Source organism: Heterodontus francisci, chromosome 1 (assembly GCF_036365525.1).
Source record: "Heterodontus francisci isolate sHetFra1 chromosome 1, sHetFra1.hap1, whole genome shotgun sequence".
Taxonomy (NCBI): domain Eukaryota; kingdom Metazoa; phylum Chordata; class Chondrichthyes; order Heterodontiformes; family Heterodontidae; genus Heterodontus; species Heterodontus francisci.
The window spans coordinates 206,044,930-206,071,926 of NC_090371.1; the positions used below are offsets into that span (position 1 = coordinate 206,044,930).

At 45.5% G+C, this 26,997-nt stretch overlaps 1 protein-coding gene across 4 annotated transcripts in view; it reads right to left on the minus strand.

Moving 5' to 3' along the window:
* fhdc1 (FH2 domain containing 1) overlaps positions 1-26,997 on the minus strand; it is a 134,573-nt gene that overhangs the window by 28,635 nt on the left and 78,941 nt on the right. For all 4 annotated transcript variants that reach the window (XM_068040831.1, XM_068040814.1, XM_068040823.1 and 1 more), the window contains one exon: positions 21,111-21,213. In XM_068040831.1, the coding sequence (XP_067896932.1) occupies positions 21,111-21,213 (103 nt within the window). The remainder of the gene's footprint in view (positions 1-21,110; positions 21,214-26,997) is intronic.

Below are 26,997 nucleotides of genomic sequence, written 5' to 3' on the forward strand. Positions count from 1 at the left end.
GTACATGTAAAAAGCATGCTTCAAATGGTTGGGGGCTGCAACCCCTATCAATTAGTTTATGAATCCGAAAATACCATCGGAAATGTGGGATCATCAGGGGATGGTGACTCAGGGAGGGGACTACAATTAGTTAAATTTTTGCAGAACATTTGAATGCCGTGCATGCAGGGAGAAGAGCATTTATTAAGGCGGAGGTTTCAGAAGAAACCATGAGAGCTTTGAGGTATCGGATTAGGCCATCAGAAAAGAATTTTGATATCAGGGATATGGTGTATAGAGAAGGCAGAAGGGCAGGAACAGGTATAGGCACTGATGGCAAAACGGTGTTTTTGCAACATGGCAACCAAACCATTAAGAGTACATTCCTCGTGGCTTATTGACACTGATTATACATTGACAGAATCTGAACAAATGATGGGCACTGATGATGCACCATGTACTGCGCATGCACATACGTCAGACCTTTGCGAGTAACAGATTGTGGCAGATAATGGACTGACTGAGAGTGGACCAAGTTTCAGTAAAGATCCAAATAAGGCCATTTACCCCAAAGGTCAACTACTGAAAGTTGGGACTGTGGGCGGCGCAGTGGTTAGCACCGCAGCCTCACAGGTCCAGCGACCCGGGTTCAATTCTGGGTACTGCCTGTGTGGAGTTTGCAGGTTCTCCCTGTGTCTGCGTGGGTTTCCTCCGGGTGCTCCGGTTTCCTCCCACAAGCCAAAGACTTGCAGGTTGATAGGTAAATTGGCCATTAGCAATTGCCCCTAGTATAGGTAGGTTGTAAGGAAATATAGGGACGGGTGGGGATGTGGTAAAAATATGGAATTAGTGTAGGATTAGTATAAATGGGTGGTTGATGGTCGGCACAGACTCGGTGGGCCGAAGGGCCTGTTTCAGTGCTGTATCTCTAAACTAAACTAAACTAAACTAGCGTGATGTATATGCTAGAAATGGCTAGTGAATGGAGGGAAGCCACCATTATAGGAAAGGCCACAGGGAAATACAAACATTGGTTGAATGTGCAAGACAAGGGACAGAATATCAGACCTATAGATTGGCAGAAGGAAGTGAAAATGTGGAAGGCCAGAAAGCGTAGTGTAAGTTCAGATAGTGGGTCTGAAGATGATCATAGTCTAAGGAAAAGGTCACAAACTTTTGAAAGGAAGTCTGGTTGTAGGAGGGACAGATTGAGTAATAGCAGTCCAGAAAGGGATAGGAAATCTAGTAGGGGACGTGGTTTCACAAGGGCAAAGACCAGAGAGCAGGCTAGGGGCGCCACACGCAGTAGGAGCCCTTACGATAGAGAAGCTCTAGTGGCTACTAACAAGTTAGATGGTAAACTGATAGAGAATGCAAAACAAAAAGAGCTTGACAGTTGGAGAGAGTCTAGCATATACATGGAGGTGCCAGATAGAGGACAACCAGCATTGTCCCATAGATGGATCTGTACAAAGTACTTCCCGATGGTACGTATAAAGCTAAGGTCAGACTTGTAGCTCGGGGATTTTGAGGAATGATTAGGCGACTGAGAAGTTACAGTGGACTCCCTAACAGCAGGAAAAGCAAGTTTGAGGATTTTCCTAGCCCTTTTGGCAACACACTTATGGAATGTACGTCCATTGACATCAAAGCAGCATTTCTGCAAGGGGAAAAATTTCAAAGGGAAGTATTTTTAAAGCCACCAAAAGAAGCTGGAAATATAGAAGGGAAATTATGGAAGCAAACAAGTGTGTTTAGGGGCTAAATGATGCATCCAAAGTGTGGTATTTTTCAGTTAGGTCCATCCCACTAAAAGCTGATTGTACTCAGCTAAAAGCAGATCCAGCAATGTTTTATTGATACTATGAAGAAAAACTAGCAGGCATTTTCTTGATGTAGGTGGATGATTTTCTGTGGGGAGGATCTGCAGCATTTGAGAAATTTGTGGGAGATAAAGGTCTGCAGGAATTTAAAATTGGAAGTCAGGCTTCTGGAGCTTTTAAATATATAGGGTTGAATATTAGGCAGACTAAGTTGGGGGTAACCCTAAATCAACAGTCGTACCTAGAGAATGTTAATATGATCCCAATAAATTGGGCCAGATCCTCACAAAAGGAAGACTCTGCAACCAAGGAAGAAGGAGACCAGTTAAGGAGCTTAATCGGGCAATTAAACTGGTTGTGCACACAAACTAGGCCGGATACTTGCTATGATGTATTAGAATTGAGCACCATGGTGAAACTTGCTACTGTTGGGGAAGTACTGAAAGCAAATAAGATTGAAGAGATTGAGTTTTGACAAATGTACACTCAAGTTCCCAGCATTAGGTGACCCAGAAGAAATGAAATTAGTCATTTTTAGTCACATCTCACACGCTAATCGTCCCAATGGTTATTCGAGCGCAGCAGGGTTCATTATATTTTTGGTGGGAAGAAATGATAAATGTTGTCAGTTAGCCTGGGAATCGAAGAAAATAAAGAGGATAGTTAAAAGCACCTTAGCTGCTGAGACACTTGCACTGAAAGAAGCGATAAATATGGGTATGTGTTAATCGAGTATTTTAAAGGAACTCATAAGGGGCAAGCGGATAAACGTTTTCCTATAGAATGCTACACAGATAACCATCCTCTCTGGGACAATACCCATTCGACAAAACCTGTCACAGAAAAGAGGTTGAGGATTGATCTCATGAGTATAAAAGAAATGTTGGAAAGAAATTTCCAAAATAAAATGGGTTGACACAAGCCATCAGTTGTCGGATTGTTTTACAAAGCGAGGTGCTTGTTCGAAAAAATTGTTAGATATCCTCAAAGAGTACATCTTGCTGTCTTGTGTTATCATAATGCCATGCTAGGCCCCCACCTGCCAAGAATGAGGCACATTAATTTTGTCATGAACATTGATTTTAAACTGTTACTGGAGTGAGCGGAAGACTTGTTGAACAGATCAGCCAGGGCTGGAAAAGACATTTGCAAAATAACAGAGTGTTTGGAAGGACAGTCTTGGATGTTTCACAAAAACAGGCAGTGGGGGGCGAGGGGGATTGTTCTCTGGTGACAGTAGTGAGGGGGATTGTTCTCGGGTGACAGTAGCGGGGGAGGAATGTTCTCGGGTGACAGTAGCGGGGGAGGAATGTTCTCGGGTGACAGTAGTGGGAGGATTGTTCTCTGGTGACCGTAGCGGGGGAGGGTTGTTGTCGGGTGACAGTAGCGGGAGGGTTGTTGTCGGGTGACAGTAGCGGGAGGATTGTTCTCTGGTGACCGTAGCGGGGGAGGATTGTTCTCGGGTGACAGTAGCGGGGGAGGATTGTTCTCGGGTGACAGTAGCGGGGGAGGATTGTTCTCGGGTGACAGTAGCGGGAGGGTTGTTGTCGGGTGACAGTAGCGGGAGGATTGTTCTCTGGTGACCGTAGCGGGGGAGGATTGTTCTCGGGTGACAGTAGCGGGAGGATTGTTCTCGGGTGACAGTAGCGGGAGGGATTGTTTTCGGGTGACAATAGCGGGAGGGATTGTTCTCGGGTGACAGTAGCGGGAGGATTGTTCTCGGGTGACAGTAGCGGGGGAGGATTGTTCTCGGGTGACAGTAGCGGGAGGGATTGTTCTCGGGTGACAGTAGCGGGAGGGATTGTTCTCGGGTGACAGTAGCGGGAGGATTGTTCTCGGGTGACAGTAGCGGGGGAGGATTGTTCTCGGGTGACAGTAGCGGGGGAGGATTGTTCTCGGGTGACAGTAGCGGGGGAGGATTGTTCTCGGGTGACAGTAGCCGGGGAGGATTGTTCTCGGGTGACAGTAGCGGGAGGGATTGTTTTCGGGTGACAGTAGCGGGGGGTTTGTTTTCGGGTGACAGTAGCGGGGGGGTTTGTTTTCGGGTGACAGTAGCGGGGGGGGTTTGTTTTCGGGTGACAGTAGCGGGGGGTTTGTTTTCGGGTGACAGTAGTGGGGGAGGATTGTTGTTGGGTGACAGTAGCAGGGGGGTTTGTTTTCGGGTGACAGTAGTGGGGGAGGATTGTTGTCGGGTGACAGTAGTGGGGGAGGATTGTTGTTGGGTGACAGTAGCAGGGGGGTTTGTTGTTGGGTGACAGTAGTGGGGGAGGATTGTTGTTGGGTGACAGTAGCGGGGGAGGATTGTTGTTGGGTGACAGTAGCAGGGGGGTTTGTTGTTGGGTGACAGTAGTGGGGGAGGATTGTTGTTGGGTGACAGTAGCGGGGGGTTTGTTTTCGGGTGACAGTAGCGGGGGGTTTGTTTTCGGGTGACAGTAGTGGGGGAGGATTGTTGTTGGGTGACAGTAGCGGGGGGTTTGTTCTCTGGTGCTCTGCATGGGCAGGGGAGGAAGGTCCTGTCCTAACATGAGTTGTTTGGGTGGCCATACTGTTGGGTGAGGGTCTTGGCCATCAGTAAGGGTGGGTGCTGAGGGCCGTTAGCAAGACAGCCAAGAAGAATAACAAAGGCAAAGCTACCAAGGCAGGTTCATCACTGTGGAGGTCTATTGATCATCCGGATAGCCAACTCTCCAGTCGCTAAATCAATGTGACACAGCACTTGAATCAGGCAGACTCAAACTTGATGATCAAAAAGCTGGAGCCTCCACTATTGGAATATTTTTCTTGTATTGATGGAGTCTTTTTTCAGCATACTACTCTCTTTTTATAGATGTAAATAATAAACATCATAAATATGGTGTGATACAATGCCTCAGACGGAGGGAGGGCCAGGAGGCAGCTGCACCTGCCCGTGAAGCTGTACAATGAGAGCGATACCGGCCAGCCATGCTGGAAGGGCTCAGCTGCACCAGAGAGTGTAATGGCCTGTAGCTTTGCAGATCACAGTGGCACTAAACTTTTATGCGTCTGGATCATTCCAATGATCCACTGGGGATATGTGGGGTCTCCCAGGCAGCAGCCCACTGCATCAAGGAGGTGGCCAATGCCCTGTTCAAAACGACCAGAGACTAGGTCCCCTACTGGACTGACCCTGACAGTCAGGCAGAGAAGGAAATTGGATTCGGTGGCATCGCTGGATTCCCCTTGGTGCACGGGTGTGATCGGCTGCACATATATGGCCATCAAAGCTCCAATGGACCAACCAGCTGCCTTCATCAACAGAAGGGGCTTGCATTCCATAAATGTTCAACTGGTCAGCGACAACCGGAAGCATTTCCTGCCGGTGTGTGCCCACTTCCCGGGAAGCAGCCATGATGCCTACATACTTCGACAGTCCCAGACGCCACAGATTTTCAATCCCCCTGCTCACCTTCAGGGATGGATTCTCAGGTATCCATTGAAGACATGGCTTCTGACGCCTGTGAGGAGCCCTCGCAATGCAGTGGAGGAGATATACAACACTTGCCACGGCTCCAGCCAAGCAATCATTGAGCAGGCCACTGGACTGCTAAAGATGAGATTCTGGTGCCTCGATTGATTCGGTGGAGCTCTCCAGTATGCCCTGGCGAGGGTCTCGCGTATTGTGGTGGTGTGCTGTGCTTTGTACAATCTAGCAATGCAGAGGGGGTAGGCCTTGCATAACTTGATGATGATTGAATGCCACTCCTCAACCGATGAGCAGGATGTGGAGGAGCCTGATGAGCAGGCAGCACTGAATGTTGAATCCCTTGCACCGGAAGCCAGGCATATTGAGCGACGGGCCAAGGATGCAAGAGACAATCTCATACATACCCGCTTCCAGTCACCATGATGGCCTCTCATGATGAAAGCAATAAAGACTCAGCTCAATGCATTCAGTCTGTCACCTTCTTTCTATTTGGTTCTGTGCATAGCGCCCAGTTTAAACAGGCGCTGTGGCCCATGGGAAACGCTAACTAAATGAGGGCTGTGTCTATACCAGCAGCCACTAAGGATGGAGGGTGAAGTCAGCATCTCACAATTAAGGCATGAAAGAATAAACATTTTCCACAATGAATGTTAACGTCAATCACCAAAAACTTGATAAAACAAAAGTCAATGTCAAACACCCATGAAACCCCATGTGTCTCTAGGTGGTTTTCTTTATATGTTTGAGTGCTTCTACGAGGTACAAACCCATTGCTAGAAGCTGGGCTGGAGGCAGGCTGATCAGGCTGCCCCTTGGCCTGTGATGACTTCGGCAACCATCCTCTAGCAGCCTGAGGCCTGGAGGGCCCCGACTGCCTGAGAGTTTCCTGTACTGGTGCAGGACTCTCCTCAGGTGTTGCAGCTGCTAGAGCTGGGCTCACTGGCGAAGGGGCTGAAGAGATGCTGTCCACACTCACAGCGCCCTGAGGGAACCACCCAGCTGTGGATGTCGGCCTCTCCTCCTCCCTTTCAAGGCTCACTTGAACCTCCCTGCTCACCAGAGAAGGACGAGGAGATGGAGAAGACTCCAGGGGTTTTGTCCTTTTCTCTCCTTGCCACTGCTGCCTTGGGCTCATGACCAAGGTGATGGTGTGCAGGTCTGCGCGCATCTGGCTCTCCATGAGGGTCCTCAACCTCTCTAAGGAGGAAGGCATGCACTCGCATGCCTGAGACATGACAGCACTCGTGGGATCGATGGACTTCTCCATCCTCCACTCATGGCTGCGCATGGCCTCTGGCATCTCCGCCAGATGTTGCCTTACCTTTCTCTGCATGGCTTCTGACCTCTTCTGCGATCTCCATCCAGGCTTGGTTAGTCAGGCGGGAGGTTTGATCAGACTTCCCGCCTTTCCTTTGCAGCCTAGAGGAGAATCTCCAGGGAGGCATCACTAAACCGTGAGGCCACCCTGTGTCTTGCCTCTGCCATCCTGCAGCGTCCTTCACCGGGGCAAGGGGTGTTCCAGGAGTCACTACAACAATGGCTTCAGCAGAGACCATCAAACAGCAAATGAATCCAAGGCAGCAATGAAAGCAGGACGGACAGGATTTTAAATATGCTGCCAACACCTGCTCTGGAGTCATCTGGCGCCATATTCGATGCCCCTGTCACGTGACTGGCCAGACCCCCATCCCTCCATTATTATAACTTGCCACGTGATTGCAGTGGTGTGGGCACAGACATGACTAGCAGGGACGGCGCCCACTTCTGGGTCTGCTGCCGGGATCCGCAAAGGGCTCATTAAATTCAGCCCGTTAACTGTTTCTCTTTCCACAGATGCTGCCTGACCAGCTGAGTGTTTCCAGCAATTTGTTTTTATTTTATTCCAGCATCACAGTATTTTGCTTTTGCATTGGTATTTAATTCACTGCCATTTCTCTTCCAGGAATCCCTGACAGAATTTCGATTTGTCTCATCTACCTTGTTCACCTTCATTACTTTTTATTTCCTTTCTCGTGTTTGATCAGGTATCTACCAAAACTCACTTTCACAGCCACCTCTCCTTCCTCAACAACTGACTCTGGCTCCGACTTATTCCACCTGGATTCCAACTGAAATTCCACCCTTCATGTTTCAGATCCACCCACTGTTACAGATATTTCCTGACATTCAGCCTTCCCCGAATCACCATTCTCACCACATCCCCCTAAATCCACTCTCAATGCCATGCATGCCATATGCACACTCTCAACTTTGCTCTTAAAGCACACCGACTCACTCTATCTCAAAGCTGTTCTGGTCCGCATTTTCAACCTTTGTGTCATCCAACGCTTGAACAAAAAACTTTTTATCTTCTTTTCAGATGTGAAGGAACACAAACTTCAACACCTCGTGGGTACCAACATCCCTCTGTATCTTTCTTCCCCTTCCCTTCCCTCTGACCCCATCCCTTCTTCGAATCTCACTCCTGCCATGTATTCATGAGACCCTCTGACCTTCCCCTCCCTAACTCTGAAAGATCTGTCCTCAGTAAAGGCCTCAGCTTCATCCCCTTACACTCTCACCACACCCTCCCCAGCCACCCCCCCCCCATTGAATTTCGAACAAGGCACGATGCTGAGTTCTTCTTCCGCCGCCTCCACCTCCACTTCTTTGGCCAGATGTCTTCCCCAGCACAGTAGACCCTTATACCTGTCTCCAGTATTCTCCCTCCACCTGGACCCGTCCCTCTGGCCTCTTACCCCCTCGCGATCTTTTCATTGAGAATTGCCGGCATGACATCAGCCAACTCAATTTCTCTGGAGAGAGAAACAGAGTTAATGTTTCAGGTCTGTGACCTTTCATCAGAACTGGGAAAGGTTAGAAAAGAATCAGGTGGGGGAGAGAACAAAGGGGAAGGTGTTTGATAGTGCAGGAGAGATTAAATAACAAAGCTGTCCTGGGACAAAGGCAAAGAGTGTGTTAATGCTTGTGATGAAAGACAAAGCATTAGTCCAGAGAGAGTGTTAATAGCAGAATAATGAGCAGCTCTGACTACTTGAAAAACAGGCACATGGTTAAAAAATAAAATAAAATGTAAAAAAGGCTAGTCATGCTCTGAAGTTATTGAACTCATTGTTCAGTCCACAAGGCTGTAGAGTGCCTAATCGAAAGATCAGGTGCTGCTCCTTGAGCTTGCATTGATGTTCACTGGAGCAGGCCAAAGACAGAAATGTTGAAATGGCAAGCGACAGGAAGCTTGGGGTCTTGCTTTCAGACTGAGCGGAGGTGTTACGCAAAGCGGTCACCCAATCTGCGTTTGGTCTCCCCAATGTAGAGGAAACCGCATTGTGAGCAGCGAATATAGTATACTAAATTGAAAGAAGTACAAGTACATCGCTGCTTCACCTGAAAGGAGTGTTTGGGGCCTGGGATAGTGAGGAGAGAGGAGGTAAAAGGGCAGGTGTTACACCTCCTGCAATTGCATGGGAAGGGGTGATGCAGGAGTGGACCAGGGTATCGTGCAGGAACGTTTCCTTCAGAATACTGATAGGGGAGGGGTAGGGAAGATGTGTTTGGTAGTGGCATCACTCTGGAGGTGGTGGAAATGGCGGAGGATGGTCCTTTGGACGTGGATGCTGGTGGGATGGAAAGTGAGGACAAAGGGAACCCTGCCAGTTCTGGGAGGGAGGGGAAGGGGTGAGGGTGGCAGTGGGTCGGACACGATTGAGGGCCCTGCCAACCACAGTGGGGGGACTGCTCAGTTGTGGAAAAAGGAAGACATGTCAGAAGCACTGTTGTGGAAGGTTGCATCATCAGAACAGATTCGTCAGAGATGGGAGAAACTGGGAGAATGGGATGGAGTCCTTGCAGGAAACAGGGTGTGAGGAAGTGTGGTCAAAGGAGCTGTGGGAGTCAGTTGGCTTATAATGAATATTAGTAGACAGCCTATCCCCAGAGATGGAGACAGAGAAGTCAAGGAAGAGAAGGGAAGTGTCGGAAATAGACCATGTAAAGGTAAGAGAAGGGTGGAAATTGCAAGCAAAGTTGACGAAGTTTTCCAGTTTAGGCTGGGAGCAGGAAGTGGCACCGATACAGTCATCAATGTACCGGAAAAAGAGGTGAGGGAGGGGGCTTGTGTAGGACTGGAACAAGGAATGTTCGACATATGCTACAAAAAGACAGGCATAACTAGGACTCATGCGGGTACCCATAGCAACACCATTTCAACCCTCCTCCCCTCCCCACCGCCCCCCCCCCCACCCCCCCCCCCCCCCACCCCCCGCAGCTCTCATGCCAACATTTCTGTCTTTGGCTTGCTGCGTTGTTCCAGTGAACATCACGCAAGCTCGAGGAGCAGCACCTGATCTTTCAATCAGGCACTCTACAGCTTTGCAGACTGAACATTGAGTTCAATAATTTCAGAGCATGACTGGTCTTTTTTACATTTTATTTTATTTTTTAACTATGTGCCTGTTTTTCATGTCGTCAGAGCTGCTCATTATTCTGCTATTAACACTCTCTCTGGACTAATGCTTTGTCTTTCACCACGTGCATTAACACACGCTTTGCCTTTGTCTCAGGACAGCTTTGTTATTTAATCTTTCCTGCTCTCTGCCCTATCAAACACCTTCCCCTTTGTTCTCTTCCCACGCCACCACCCCCCCCTCACCCCCACCACCCCCCCCCCCCCCCCCCCACTTCACTTGCTTAAAACCTAATTCTTTTCTAACCTTTGCCAGTTCTGATGAAAGGTCACAGATCCGAAACATTAACTCTGTTTCTCTCTCCACAGATGCTGCCTGACCTGATGAGCAATTACAGCACTTACTGTTTTTATTTCAGATTTCCAGCATCTGCAGTATTTTGCTTTTATTAACTTGATTTCTCTGCTCCCCTCTCTCAATCTATCCTCTCTCCTTCTGAACTTGCAACACTCCATTCTCTCAAGTCCAACCCTAACAGCATCATCACACCTGCTGTTAAGGGTGTTGCTGTTGTTGTCTGCAGTACCGACCTCTACCGAGCAGAGGCCGAACGCTAACTCTCTGACACTTCCTCCTACCTCCCTTTAGACCATGACCCCACTATTGAACATCAAGCCATTGTATCCAGGATTGTCACTGATCTCATCTTGTCTGGAGATCTTCCCTCCAAGGCCTCCACCTTCATAGTCCCCCAACCTCATAGAGCCCGCTTCTACCTTCCTCCCAAAATCCACGAACAGGACTGCCCTGGTAGACTCATCATTTCAGCCTGTTCTTGCCCCACTGAACTAATTCCTTCCTATCTGGACTCTTTTTTTTCTCTCCTTGTCCAGTCTCTTCCCGCCTACACCCGTGACTCTTCTGACGCCTTCTGTCACTTCAACAGTTTCCAGTTTCCTGGCCCGAAGCCTCACTTCACAATCTCTCTACACCTCCATTCCCCACCAGGATGGTCTGAGGGCTCTCCACTTCTTCCTTGACTGGAGGCCCAACTAGTCCCCATCCACCTCTACCCTCCTCCGCCTGGCTGAACTTGTTCTCACATTGAACAACTTCTTCAACTCCACTCACTTCCTCCAAACAAAAGGTGTTGCTATGGATATCCACATGGATCCCAGCTCTGCTTGCCTTTTTGTGGGATATGTGGAACATTCCTTGTTCCTGTCTTACTCAGGCCCCCTCCCCCACCTCTTTTCCCATAAATTTATATATATATAATCAGTGCTGCTTCCTGCTCTTGCCCTGAATTGGAAAATGTCATTGACTTTGCTTCCAATTTCCACACTTTTCTGACCTTCATATGATCCATCTCCAACTGTTCCCTCCCCATCCCTGATTTTTCTGTCTCCATTTCTGGGGATAGGCTATCAACCAATATTCACTATAAACCCATAGACTCATACAGCTACCTTGACTACACGTCCTCAAACCCTACTTCCTGTTAGGACTCTATTCCATTCTTCTAATTTCTCCTTGAGTTCTGATGAAAGGTCACAGATCTGAAACGTTAACTCTGTTTTTCTCTCCACAGATGCTGCCAGACCTGCGGAGTGCTTCCAGCATCTTCTGTTCTTATTACACAAACTAATATTGTATTCCCTGGAATTTAGAAGATTAAGGGGTGATTTGATCAAAGTTTTTGAGATATTAAGGGGAACAGACAGGGTAGATAGAGAGAAACTGCTTCTGCTGGTTTAAAAGTCTTGGCCTAAGGGGCATAATCTAAAAATTACAGCCAGACCTTTCAGGAGTGAAATCAGGAAACACTTCTACACATTAAGAAGGTTGGAACACTCCGGCAAATGATGATTGACGCTAGATCAATTGTGAATTTTAAATCTGAGATTGATAGATTTTTGTTATCCAAAAATATGAAGGGATATGGGACAAAGGCAGGTATATGGAGTTAGGTCGCAGATCAGTCGTGATCTCACTGAATTGCGGAACAGATTCGAGCAGCTAAATGGCTTACTCCTGTTCCAATGTTCCTATAAACAGGGCAAGCAGCCAATGACAGTCAAAAATTGTCACAGGCACCAAACCTTCATGTAAAATGCAAAGACTATTCGTCATTTTAAAAAAGATTTCCAGAGCTCAAAATAAAAATTGGGATTACACATTAGAAGCTGAAATATCATAAACAAATTTTTAAAATAATTTTTATTACTTTAAAAAACTATGGAATTATCATAATGGAAAAATGTAACATTACACAAATATAAAATTAAATTTTCCACAGCCAGAGAGGTTGTTCAGTAGTAGCTAAGTACGCCATTAAAAATCCAGTTATACCTTATTAACAAGGTGTACCTTTCTTAGGGGTTTTTAAAAAGTGATATTACAACGTAAAAGGGAAGTTCTTGTCAGTTCAGTGATTTCTAAAGATTGCCTACTACGGGGCTCCTGTGGAGCAGCAGACGTTTAACAGTGCATGTGCAAATGCCAGATGTTGCTCTCGGTTTCAATGGTAATGACAGTGAACATAGTCAGTTTCACCATCAAATCCAGCCCATTATCTTATGTATCTTCCTCATTTGTATGTTATACAATAAAACAACTACTACTACTTGTATTTATATAGCTCCTTTAACCCAGTAAAACATCCCAAGTTGCTTCACAGGAGCATTATCAAACAAACTTTACACCAAGCCACATAAGGAGATATTAGGACAGATGACCAAACGCTATGTCAAACGGTAGGATTTAAGGAGTGTCTTAAAGAACAAAGAACAGTACAGCACAGGAACAGGCCAGTCGGCCCTCCAAGCCTTTATTCCCATCCTATTCATGTATTTGTCAAGACGTCTCTTAAACGTCGCTATCGTACCTGCTTCCACCACCTCCCCCGGCAACAATTTCCAGGCACTCACCACCCTCTGTGTGAAGAACTTGCCTCGCACATCCCTCTAAACTTTGCCCCTCTCATCTTAAATCTATGTCCCCTAATAAATGACTCTTCCACCGTGGGAAAAAGCTTCTGACTATCCACTCTGTCCATGCCGCTTATAACTTTGTAAACCTCTATCGTGTTGCCCCTCCACCTCCGTCGTTCCAGTGAAAACAATCCGAGTTTATCCAACCTCTCCTCATAGCTAATGCCCTCCAGACCAGGCAACATCCTGGTAAACCTCTTCTGTACCCTCTCCAAAGCCTCCACGTCCTTCTGGTAGTGTGGCGACCAGAATTGCACGCAATATTCTAAGTGTGGCCTAACTAAGGTTCTGTACAGCTGCAGCATAACTTGCCTATTTTTATACTCTATGCCCCGACCGATGAAGGCAAGCATGCTATATGCCTTCTTGACTACCTTATCCACCTGCGTTGCCATTTTCAGTGACCTGTGGACCTGTACGTCCAGATCTCTTTGCCTGTCAATACTCCTAAGGGTTCTGCCATTTACTGTATACTTCCCACCTGCATTAGACCTTCCAAAATGCATTACCTCACATTTGTCTGAATTAAACTCCATCTGCCATTTCTCCGCCCAAGTCTCCAACCGATCTATATCCTGCTGTATCCTCTGACAATCCTCATCACTGTCCACAACACCACCAACCTTTGTGTCGTCCGCAAACTTACTAATCAGACCAGCTACATTTTCCTCCAATCATTTATATATACTACAAACAGCAAAGGTCCCAGCACTGATCCCTGAGGAACACCACTAGTCACATCCCTCCATTCCACTGCTACCCTCTGTCTTCTATGACCGAGCCAGTTCTGTATCCATCTTGCCTGCTCCCCTTTGATCCCATGTGACTTCACCTTTTGTATCAGTCTGCCATGAGGGACCTCGTCAAAGGCTTTACTGAAGTCCATATAGATAACATCCACTGCCCTTCCTTCATCAATCATCTTTGTCACTTCCTCAAAAAACTCAATCAAATTAGTGAGACACGACCTCCCCTTCACAAAACCATGCTGCCTCTCGCTAATAAGTCCATTTGTTTCCAAATGGGAGTAAATTCTGTCCTGAAGAATCCTCTCTAATAATTTCCTTACCACTGACGTAAGGCTCACTGGCCTATAATTTCCTGGATTATCCTTGCCACCCTTCTTAAACAAAGGAACAACATTGGCTATTCTCCAGTCCTCTGGGACCTCACCTGTAGCCAATGAGGATGCAAAGATTTCTGTCAAGGCCCCAGCAATTTCTTCCCTTGACTCCCTCAGTATTCTGGGGTAGATCCCATCAGGCCCTGGGGACTTATCTACCTTAATGCTTTGCAAGACACCCAACACCTCCTCCTTTTTGATAATGAGATGACTGAGACTATCTACACTCCCTTCCCTATGCTCATCATCCACCAAGTCCTTCTCCTTGGCGAATACTGATGCAAAGTACTCAGTTAGTACCTCGCCCATTTCCTCTGGCTCCCCACATAGATTCCCTTCTCCGTCCTTGAGTGGGCCAACCCTTTCCCTGGTTACCTTCTTGCTCTTTATATACGTATAAAAAGCCTTGGGATTTTCCTTAATCCTGTTTGCCAATGACTTCTCATAACCCCTTTTAGCCCTCCTGACTCCTTGCTTAAGTTCCTTCCAACTGTCTTTATATTCCACAAAGGATTCGTCTGTTCCTAGCCTTCCAGCCCTTACGAATGCTTCCTTTTTCTTTTTGACTAGGCTCACAATATCCCGCGTTATCCAAGGTTCCCAAAACTTGCCAAACTTATCCTTCTTCCTCACAGGAACATCCTGGTCCTGGAGGAAAGAGAGGTAGAGGCAGAGAGATTTAGAGAGGGAATTCCAGAGATTAGGGCCTCGACAATTGAACGCATGGCTGTCAATGGTAGAACGATTAAAATCAGGAGTGTGCAAGAGACCAGAATTGGAGGAGTGCAGGGCTGGAGGAGATTACAGAATTAGGGAGGGGCAAGGCCAGGGAGGGATTTGAAAACAAGGTTGAGAATTTTAACATTGAGGAGTTACTTAACTGGGAGCCAATGTAGGTTAGTAAGCACAGGGGTGATGGTGAACATGGGCAGGTGCATTGTGCAACTGTTCTCAAGTAAGATACAAACATTGGCAGGACATCGAGGAGAGCTTCCCTGCTCTTTTCCAAAATAGTGTTCATGTTCTCTCTCCTCTGAGCTCACTGCCCTTTTATCCTCCTTAAATCTCTCCCTGCATGTAAACTCCACAACCCATATTCACAGCTATCCTCTTGACCTTGACATCTCACATGGTCTTGCTAGTCCCTTCAGATCAATTACAGATAAGGCCATCTCTGATAATTTCCTTGTATCACTCTTCATCCACAACCCCTTCCATGCCCCAAACCTACCTCCCTTTTTACCCGTCCTTGGAAAAACTGTCCCCCAATTCACTGACAACTGCACTTCCAAACTCCCAACTGTCTAACCTTTTGCCCTCCGTTCACCATAACATTTCTGCAGCAACTGATTTGCTCAACTGGCCCTCACCTCCACCTGTGATGTCCTCGTCCCCAATAAAACCATTACTCTTTCTCAGCCTGGCTGTTCCCCCAGTATGGCACTAAAATAAAAGCAAAATACTGCGGATGCTGGAAATCTGAAATAAAAACAGAAAGTGCTGGAAATACTCAGCAGGTTTTGCAGCATCACTGGAGAGATAAACAGAGTTAACGTTTCAGGTCTGAGACCTTTCATCAGAACTGGCAAAGGTTATAAATGTTATTGGTTTTAAGCAAGTGATGCGGGGTGGGGGGAAAAGGAACAAAAGGAAAGGTGTGAGATAGGACAGAGGGCAGGAGAGATGAACTGACAAGGAGGTCATTGGGCAAAGGCAAAGGGAGTGTGCTAATGGTGAGGTGAAAGACAAAGTATTAGTGAAGAGCAAGTGTTAATGACAGAAGAATGAACCGCTCTGTCAAAAAGCACAAACATGAAAAACCAAATTTAAGGCAGGCACATGGTAAAAAATGATAAAACAAAATAAAATAAAATAATAAAAAGGGACAGTCATGCTCTGAAATTATTGAAGTTAATGTTAAGTCCAGAAGGGTGTAGAGTGCCTAATCAGAAAATGAGGTGCTGTTCCTCAAGCTTGCGTTGATGTTTACTGGAACACTGCAGCAGACCAAGGACAGAAATGTGGGCATGAGAGCAGGGGTGTGTGTTGAAATGACCAGCAACCAGAAGTTCGGGATCATGCTTTCAGACTGAGTGGAGGAGTTCTGCATTCTACTGAGTGGTCACCCAGTTTGCATTTGGTCTCCCCAACATGGAGGAGACTGCTTCTACCTCCTTCCCAAAATCCACAAACAGGACTGTCCTGCGAGACCCATCGTTTCAGCCTGTTCCTGCCCCACTGAACTTATTTCTTCCTATCTTGACTCTATCTTTTCTCCTGTGGTTCTGTCTCTTCCCACTTACATCTGTGACTCTTTGATGCCCTACGTCATTTTGACAATTTCCAGTTTCCTGGCCCTAACTGCCTCCTCTTCACTATGGACGTCCAGACTCGCTACACCTCATCCCCCACCAGGACGGTTTGAGGGCTCTTCGCTTCTTCCTTGAACAGAGGCCCAACCAGTCCCCATCCACCACCACCGTTCTCCGTCTGGCTGAACTTGTTCTCACTTTGAACAACTTCTCCTTCAACCCCACTCACTTCCTCCAAATAAAAGGTGTTTCTATGGGTACCCGCATGGATCCTAGTTATGCCTGTCTTTTTATGAGGTTTGTCGAACGTTCCTTGTTCCAGTCCTACTCAAGGCCCCTCCCCCAACTCTTTTTCCAGTACATTTATGACTGTATTGGTGCCGTTTCCTGCTCTCGCCCGAACTGGAAAACTTCATCACCTTTGCTTCCAATTTGCACCCTTCGTTTGCCTTTACACGGTCTATCTCCAACACTTCCCTTCCCTTCCTCGACTTTTCTGTGTTCATCTATGGGGATAGGCTGTCTACTATTATTCATTATAAGCCCACCGACTCCCACAGCTATCTCGAATACACTTCCTCACACCCTACTTCCTGTAAGGGCTCCATTCCATTCTCCGAATTTCTCCGTCTCCGACGCATCTATTCTGATGATGCAAACTTCCACAACAGCGCTTCTGATACGTCTTCCTTTTTCCTCAACCGAGGATCCCCCCCCTACTGTGATTGACAGGACCCTCAACCGTGTCCAACCCATTTCCCGCACTTCTGCCCTCACCCCTTCCCCTCCTTCTCAGAATCGTGACAGGGTTCCCCATGTCCTCACATTCCACCCCACCAGCCTACACATCCAAAGGATCATCCTCTGCCATTTCCACCACCTTCAGCGTGATGCCACCACCAAACGCATCTTCCCCTCCCCTGTCAGCATTCCGAAGGGATCATTCCCTCTGCGACACCCTGGTCCACTCCTCCATTGCCCCCGAAGGCTCGTCCCCTTCCCACGGTACAACTTCCTGCGATTGTATGGGAAGGTAATACCTGCCCTTTTACCTCCTCTTTCCTCACTAGCCAAAGCCCCAAACACTCCTTTCAGGTGAAGCAGCGATTTATTTGTACTTCTTTCAATGTAGTATACTGTATTCGCTGCTCACAATGTGGTCTCCTCTACATTGGGGAGACTAAACGCAGATTGGGTGACCACTTTGTGGAACACCTCCACTCAGTGCAAAAGCATCACCCCGAACTTCTAGTTGCTTGCCATTTCAACACACCCCCCTGCTCCCATGCCCACATTTCTGTCCTTGGCCTGCTGCAGTGTTCCAGTGAACATCAATGCAAACTCGAGGAACAGCACCTCATTATCCGATTAGGCACTCTGCAGCCTTCCGGATTCAACATTGAATTCAATAATTTCAGTGCATGACTGGCCCTTTTTTATTATTTTATTTTGTTTCATCGTTTTTTTACTATGTGCCAGCCTTAAATTTGGTTTTTCATGTTTGTGCTTTTTGACAGAGCTGTTCATTATTCTGTCATTAACTCTCTTCACTAATGCTCTGTCTTTCACCACACCATTAGCACACTCCCTTTTGCCTTTGCCCCATGACCTCCTTGTCAGTTATCTCTCCGGCCCTCTGTCCTATCAACACCTTCCCCTTTTGTTCTCTTTCCCCCTCCACCATAACTTCACTTGCTTAAAACCTATTACATTTCTGACCTTTGCCAGTTCTGATGAAAGGTAACACATCTGAAACATTAACTCTGTTTCTCTCTCCAGTGATGCTGCCAGACCTGCTGAGTATTTCAAGCAATTTCTGTTTTTATTACCCCCTCTGGTATGGCCCTCATCTCCGCTCCCTTAAGTCCAAGGGTCGCAAACTTGAAAGGATATGGCAGACAACTGATTTAGCCATCCACCTCCAGATCTGACTGGACCACTTAAAACACGATCAGATCCTGCCACCATCTGCTAAAACTGCTCACTATTCCAGGATCATCTTGGAATGCAAAGATAACCCTCGCTTCTTTTCTCAAACCATCTTCTTAAACCCCTCTCCCCTCCCCTGCAACAATAAGTGCGAGGAGCTCATGGACCTCTTTGTCACTATCATGACCATCTGATCAGCTGCCTCTGCCGTATCCCTCCCTTCCACTAGTCCACCTTGCCAAACTTCCTCTAATGAGGAACCACACCATAGTCTTCAACTCCCATCTTTCTCTTGTTGTTCTTCTATCTCCCTGCATGTCCACTCTGAGCACATCTTGCACGTGAGACCCACCTCCTGTTCCCTCCATTCTATTCCTACTCAACTTCCCCTCCTGCTCCCCATGTTAGCTGATATAGTAAACAGTTCTCTCATCACGTGTTGTCCCTCCCTCCTTTAAATCTGTTGTTATCACCCCTCTCCTCAAAAAATCAACCCTTAACCCCACCTTGCAAACTACCTCCCATCTCCAACTTCCCTTTCCTCTCCAAAATCATTGAACATGTCGCCTCCAAACTCTGTTTCCACCTTTCCTGGAGCTCCATGTTTGAATCCCTCCAAATAGGTTTCTACTTTTGCCACAGTACCAAGACAGCTCTTATCAAAGTCACAAATGACATCCTATTTGACTGTGACAAAGGTAAACTTTCCCTCCTCATCCTTCTCGGCCTGTCTGCAGCCTTTGACATAGTTCCTCCAATGACACTCCATTGTATGCAGCTGGGTGGGACTGCTTTCACCTCGTTCCATTCTTATCAATCTAATCATGACCAGAGAATCACGTATAATGGCTTCTCTTCCAGCTGTCACACCGTTACCTCTGGTGTCCCCCAAGGATCTATCCTTGGCCCCCTCCTATTTCTCATCTACATGCTGCCCTCGGCGACATCACCTGAAAGCACTGTGTTAGCTTCCACATGTATGCTGACGACACCCAGCTCCACCTCACCACCAGTGCTCTAAACTCCACGACGTTGCTAAATTATCAGACTGCTTATCCGAAATCCAGTGCTGGATGAGCAGAAAATTCCTCCAATTAAATATTGGGAAGACTGAAGCCATTGTTTTCAGTCCCTGTTCCAAACTCTGTTCCAAAGCTACCATTCTTCTCCCTAGCAACAGTCTGAGATTAAGCAAGTCTGTTCGCAGCCTTGATGTTACATGTGAGTCCAAGATGAGCTTCTGACCTCACATTCATGGCATCACTAAGACCACCTACTTCCACCTCTGTAACATTGCCTGACTTCGCCCTGCCTCAGCTCATGTGCTGCTGAAACTCTCATTCATGGCTTTGTTACCTTTAAACTTGATTCTTCCTACGCCACTCCTGGCTGGTCTCTCGCATTCTACTCTCCGTAACCTTGAGGTCATCCAAAACTCTGCTGCCCATATCTTAACTCGCACCAAGTTCCGTTCCCATATCAGTCCTGTGCTCACTGCCCTACATCGGCTCCTGGTCAAGCAACATCTTAAAATTCTCATCCTTGTTTTCAAATCCCTCCACGACCTCACCCCTCCCTATCCCTGTAATCTCCTCCAGCCCCACAACCCTTCAAGATATCTGCGCTTCTCTAAGTCTGGTCTCTTGTGCATCCCTAATTTTAATCACTTCACCATTGGCGGCCTTGCTTTCAGTTGCCTGGGCATCAAGCTCTGGAATAGCCTCCCTACACCTCTCTGCCTCTCCACCTTGCTTTCCTCCTTTAAGACACTCCTTAAAACCTACCTCTTTGACCAAGCTCTTGGTCATCTGACCTAATATCTCCTTTTGTAGCTAGGTGTCATACTTTGTTTTATAATGTTCCTTGTGAAGCGCCTTGGGATGTTTTATTGTGTTAAAGGCCCTTTATAAATATAAGTTGTTGTGTAGTGCCATGGTACCTTTTACATCCACCTGAGTAGGTACACGGGGCCTTGGTTTAATGCCTTATTTTAAAAAATGGCACCTCCAATAGTGCAGCACTTTATTAGTACTGCGCTGGGAGTATCATTAAGGATTTTGTACTCATGTGGGACTTGAACCCACAACATTCAGACTGAGAGGGGAGAATGCTGCCTCTGAGCCATAGCTGACACGAGCAGATATGGCAAGGGGTCACTTGTTGGCTGCCAGAAGGTATATGCATGATTTGGAGCTGTGGACAGTAACTAAAGACCAAGTTTGCAGAAAACACTAAATTGGGAGAGGGTTTTCAACCAGTAGAGCAGGGATAAACCAAATAAAAAAGGCTTCAGGACAAGTTGGACTGATGAGTGGGTAAAGATATTTAATGTGGACAAATGCAATGTAATGAGACTGGGGAGAAGAAATATCCAGCAGCAATACGGACTAACGGCTCCAGGCTAGATCAGGATGTCAGAAGTTTTGAATTGCTCATTGAAACCAACAGCACAAAATATGGCAGCAGTAAGGAAGTCCAACCAGATCCTGGAATATGTATCCAAGGGGATACAGTACAATTTAGAAGAGTCACTGAGTCTCTATAAGGTGCAGCCATGCCTGCATACTATGTACCCTTCTGTTTGTCATATTACAAGGATATTCAAGCATTGCAGGCAGTGCAGAAAGGGGATCCAATCTGAGAAGTAGTATATGGTCTCTGAACTATGAAGAGGTTGAAAATCCTGGGACAATTTACTCTGTAGGAGAGAAGGCACAGGGAGATATTACTCGTGTTCAGGATTTTGAAGGAAATAAGCAAACTGAACTCTGATCATATACTTTAGATCATCACAAATTTTAGGTACAGGGATATGAGCTTATGCCTGCAAGAGGGAAGGTGCACAGTTTAGCTTTTTACACACAAGATGGTGAACGTGTGGCATGGACTGTCTGCCAAGGCAGATAGCATGCAAAAAGGAAGAATTGGATAGATATTTGAGGAAGTGGGGGATTCAGGAACGGGGATGTCAGTTGGTCGCACTGAATAAATGGAATGCTTAGTCTTTTCAGGTCCTGTACCTACCCATGTTCTTAAACCGATTAATCATTCAGGCTCATTCTAGTCATTGGGAAGCAAAAGAGTAACTGCAGACAAATCTGACCTCTTCTGCCTCCGGTAATATTTTGAGAAGTTCACGCAGTTTTTCAGATCCATAGGCCTCACTCCTTCCTGACCGAATATCTTCAATGATGCACTGATTTGACCTTAAATCACAAGAGAATAACTATTAGTTTCCTGCTGGTGAACAGATGGTATTAAAAAAAAATTATTTCACCCCAAATTTCTAACTACTGATATCACTTGGAGCACAGTGCAGTACAGACATGTGAAATTTACAAATTCTGCCCACTTGAACGGTGGAAAACATGCGCCAGTATAACTATAGATTATATCCTTCAAAACTTGGGTTGTGCCTGGTGAGATTATTGAGTTCTGTAACACTAATGCAAAGAACTGCAAGTCACAGGTCTCTCACTGGTGGAAGCAATCTGACACGAATTAAGTCAATGCACAAGTGGTATATTTACTTTTCCCTACAACATACTAGTATTAATGTGCTAAATATGCCTCGTGACAACATTGCTTGCAGTGTTGTAAATTTACTTTGCAACCTACAAGTATCCTTATGACACTTGCAATTAACTGAGAACCATGAGAACTGAGGGGTTGAGAGAAGATGTCTTCACCCGATTTTATTTTTGACAGGGGTTCAGCCTATCAAAATTCCAAATTTTTCAGTGACTCTCTCAAACTCTATTGATAGTCATGCCTATGGCGCAAGGGGAGAGCCAACTGTGCAACAGCCCCAACAAACAAATTTCTCTGCAGCACCTGTGGAAGAGCCTGTCACTCCAGAATTGGCCTTTATAGCCACTCCAGGCGCTGCTTCACAAACCACTGACCACCTCCAGGCGCGTATCCATTGTCTCTCGAGATAAGGAGGCCCAAAAGAAGTCATGCCTCTGATTTAAATAACTTGATAATGTTTCTACAAAGGCAACACACTTTAAATCATTGCATACACTGCAGCAGCACAAAAACACACAAAGAAAAAGGAATTTTATTTATTTAAGAAGCACAAGTTAAATACTGAAGCATTCTACAAAGTATTTCAGATGGATGTGGCTCTAAAGGTACTTGGAATTATTCTTCATCTATGTACTGGGCGTGATTTACTCCATACTGTCTGCACACAGTCCCTAATGATAACAACAATTACATCAAAAAACAAGTCAAGACAGGGTTTTTCAAATGAACTTAAAAAAAGATTGCAGCTCCAGATTGGGGTTGGGGTGGGTGGAGTGATAGTGGGGGGCAAAAAGAAGACAATTACTTTGAAGAATGTAGTGAAGCTGGCGCCATCTGCTAGTCACAGTGAAAGGAAATTCATCCAAAAACATCTATCAGCTCAGTAAATTATTAGTGGTAGCGTCTGAGGAATTACCTCGTGTTCCAGCCTCCAATCAGCAAGCACCTTTGTCATTTATTTAGAAATACATAAGAAAAATGTCTCTTTTTTTTAAAAATGCAGTCTTTCTGATTGTCCAATTCTCATTTTTAAAGCATATTAAAACCTACACTTCCCCATTAGCTGACCTCATTGCTGATAAGACATTACATGTATTTCAAAGGCAGCAAGCTTGTAACGAGGGTTCATCTGTCCAAACAGACTGCAACCACTGAACTTGTTGGTTCCCCCATCCCCCCAACATTCTCAGAGGAAGAGTAGTCTGCTCTCAGGAGTCCAGGAGTAGATTACCAACTGCTGTTTATGCATGAGCTGAGAAAAGGATGGTGACAAAGATAAATAAAAACAGGAATATATAGCCTCACTCAAAAAACAATTTTTATTATAGGGTAGATGGTATATGTACATTACTTATTTTCCCCCAACTGTCAAAACTGCTGACTGTTGCTGTAGCAACTTGACCAGTGGAGGCAGCAATTTACAACGGCATTGAAATCCATTGCAATTAGTGAAGCTTTTTGACTTCACAGGCCCAATGCTAATGGTTGAAATTAATAGACATAGACATTTAAAACTGAGAGAGCTAGGTTCACTGGTTTGAAATGTGCTGTAAAATAACAACTTTTAAAAGCAGATTCAATAATGCTTTTCTCAGAATGGAATTTTCTCCCCCTATACAAATCAAATTTGACAGCACTGTGTACGGCTTCAAACATGTGCCTTTCTGGTCCGTATTGTCAAATTATTTATCACACCTATGGTTCAGGCAGGGCCAGCAGTGACCAATCGACAGGCTCACAACATGTCAAAGGGTCCTAACACAGCTGTTGTAGACCATCAAAATTTCTCCATCAAGGGAATATAAAACCCTTAATAGATCATATTTGCATCTATCATAAAAAAGCACCGTAGAAATATTGATGTTTTATTTGTACTGTTGCTCACGGGAGGGAAGCCAACTCGCGGGGTGATATTAAAAAATTATTAGAATCAGTCTTCAAAATTACATCTATAGCCTCACTCTGACACAAATGTATCAATTATGACAAACACACAAAATAACAGTAAGGGCCAAAATAATGGAATATACGTATCACTAATTCTCAAGGATGTCTTCCGCATTTTCAACATTTTTACTGTGGAATTACTGCCACCCCAATTACAGAAAAATTAGTGAATTACTGCAGAACAATAATTCAATTGCTTCTGTGTGTCCTTCTACATAATGCCATTGTGGGTTCTTTCATCCCGAAAATGTGATGCAATTTCTGTGACCGATAATAAACCAGACAGAGATTACATAGGTGTTCTGGAATCCACCAGACACTCATGGATCATTCTTTCTCTCTTTCTGCAGGTAACTCCTGGGGGACTGTTACTGTGGTATACTTGCTTTACAATGTACTGTTACTGTGGTATACTTGCTTTACAATGTACTGTTACTGTGGTATACTTGCTTTACAATGTACTGTTACTGTGGTATACCTGCTTTACAATGTACTGCTACTGTGGTATACCTGCTTTACAATGTATTGCTACTGTGGTATACTTGCTTTACAATGTACTGTTACTGTGGTATACTTGCTTTACAATGTACTGTTACTGTGGTATACCTGCTTTACAATGTACTGCTACTGTGGTATACCTGCTTTACAATGTATTGCTACTGTGGTATACTTGCTTTACAATGTACTGCTACTGTGGTATACTTGCTTTACAATGTACTGCTCCTGTGGTATACTTGCTTTACAATGTACTGCTACTGTGGTATACTTGCTTTACAATGTACTGCTACTGTGGTATACTTGCTTTACAATGTACTGCTACTGTGGTATACTTGCTTTACAATGTACTGCTACTGTGGTATACTTGCTTTACAATGTACTGCTACTGTGGTATACTTGCTTTACAATGTACTGCTACTGTGGTATACTTGCTTTACAATGTACTGCTACTGTGGTATACTTGCTTTACAATGTACTGTTACTGTGGTATACTTGCTTTACAATGTACTGCTACTGTGGTATACTTGCTTTACAATGTACTGCTACTGTGGTATACTTGCTTTACAATGTACTGCTACTGTGGTATACTTGCTTTACAATGTACTGCTACTGTGGTATACTTGCTTTACAATGTACTGTTACTGTGGTATACTTGCTTTACAATGTACTGCTACTGTGGTATACAATGGAACTGCATTTTTGTTTCCTTTCTCCAATTTTCTCTTTCCATCCCTCTCCTTAAGATCACAATATTGTTCCATTTCTGTTATTATAAATGCCAGGTTTGTTGATTTGCTCATAGTTTTGCCTTTGAGTTAGAAGGTCATTTAAGTCTCACTTGAATATTCCTGCACCTAATTTAGCCAGACACTTCAATGCAATATTGAGAGACTGCAGCATTATTGAAGGTGCTGCCTTTTAGATGAGGTATTAAACCTAGATCTTGTCTGTCTGTTCTGATGGCAAGGGTAGAGGTTAAAAGATTCTACAACACTACCTGAAGAAAATCATTTGGGATCCCATGATGTCACATTTCTCAACCAACACCACACAAAAAAATTGACCAGTCATCTTGTTTGTTTGTTTGTGGGATCTTGCTGTCTGCAATTTGGCTGCTGCATTTGCCCATATAACAGAGACAGCAGTTTAAAAGTAATTAATTGGCTATGAAATGCTTCTGAGAACGTGATATGTTTTCTTATCTCACGTAAGTAGATTGTTTACATATCCATGGGATATGGGCATCGCTGGCAAGGCCAGCATTTATTGCCCATCCCTAATTGCCCTTGAGAAGGTGGTGGTGAGCTGTCTCCTTTAACTGCCGCGAGCTTATGGTGTAGTACACCAACAGTGCTGTTAGAGAGGGGGTTCCTGGATTTTGGTCCAGCGACGATGAAGAAATGTCAATATATTTCCAAGTCAGGATGGTGTTACAGATCGCAGGTTTGGAAGCTGCTGTCAAAGAAGCTTTGGTGAGTTGCTGCAGTGCATCCTGTGGATGGTACACATGGCAGCCACAATCCACCAGTGATGGAGGGAATTAATGTTTAACATGATATATGGGGTGCTAATCAGGCAGGCTGCTTTGTCCTGGAAGGTGTCAAGCTTCGAGTGTTGTTGGAACTGCATTCTTCCAGGAAAGCGGAGAGTACTCCATTACACTCCTGACTTCTGCCTTGTAGATGGTGGACAGCCTTTAGGGAGTCAGGAGGTGAGATATTCACAGAAGAATACCCAGCCTTTGACCTCCCCTTGTAGCCACAGTATTCATGTGGTTGGTTCAATAAAATTTCTGGTCAATTGTGACCTCCAGGATGTTGATGATGGGGGGTGGTTCAGCAATGGTAATGCCATTGACTGTCAAGGGCTAGTAGTTAGATTCTCTCTTGTTGGAGATGGTCATTGCCTGGCGCTTGTGTGGCGTAAATGTTAAATGTCACTTAGCAGCTGAAGCTTGAATGTTGTCCAGGTCTTGTGCGTGCAGGCACGGGTGGATTATTACCTTATTTTCTTATGAAGTAGAGTAGACTGATGGGGTGATGATTGGCCAGATTAGATTTATCCTGCTTTTATGTCAACAGGACATACCTGGGCAAGTTTCCACATTGTCAGGTAGCTGTACTGGAACAACTTGGCTAGAGGCGCAGCTAGTTCTGGAGCATTAAACTTCAGCATTATACCTTGTAGGGACCTATAGCCTTTGTCCAGTGCACTGAGTTGTTTCTTGGTATCATGTGGTGTGCATCGAATTGGCTGTAGACTGGCATCTGTGACAGTGGGGATCTCAAGAAAAAGGCCGACATAAATCATCAACTCCGCACTTCTGGATGGAAATGATTGCTAATGCCTCAGCCTCGTCTTCTGTATTCACATGCTGAGCTCTGACATCACTGAGGATGAGGATGTTCGTGGAGACTCCTCCTCCTGTTAGTTGTTTAATTGTCCACCACCATTCATGACTGGCTATGGCAGGACTGCGAAGCTTTGATCTGAACCGTTGGTTGTGAGATCACTTAGCTCTGCCCATAGCATGCTGCTTCTGCTGCTTAGTTTGCATGTAGCCCTGTGTTGTAGCTTCACTAGGTTGGTATCTCATTTTTCTGTATGTCTGGTGCTGCTCCCGGCATACTCTTGTGCACTCCTCATTGAATAATTCTTTATGTATAAACCTAGACATTCAGCAGCAGTGACTATTTGACTGCAATGGGCATAACAACTGAGTGTCACGCTGCTCACACTGGACATCAGTAAGCACACTTTCATATCGGGTCAATGGCAGAGATTAACTCACTGACCTGGGATCTAACCTATCAGTATCCTAGTCTGTGTTATGCAGGACCAGACTTTTTAACTCACTAGATCATTTGGGAATGAGCTTTTTTTTCCTTTTACGATTGCTCTAGTCTTTCACTGGTAATCTTACTAAGAGTCTCACTGGCCCCAAGATCCCTGCTGCTGGAACTATTCTACAGAGACAACTTGTCATGAGTCTCAGCAAGAATGAACAGAAACTA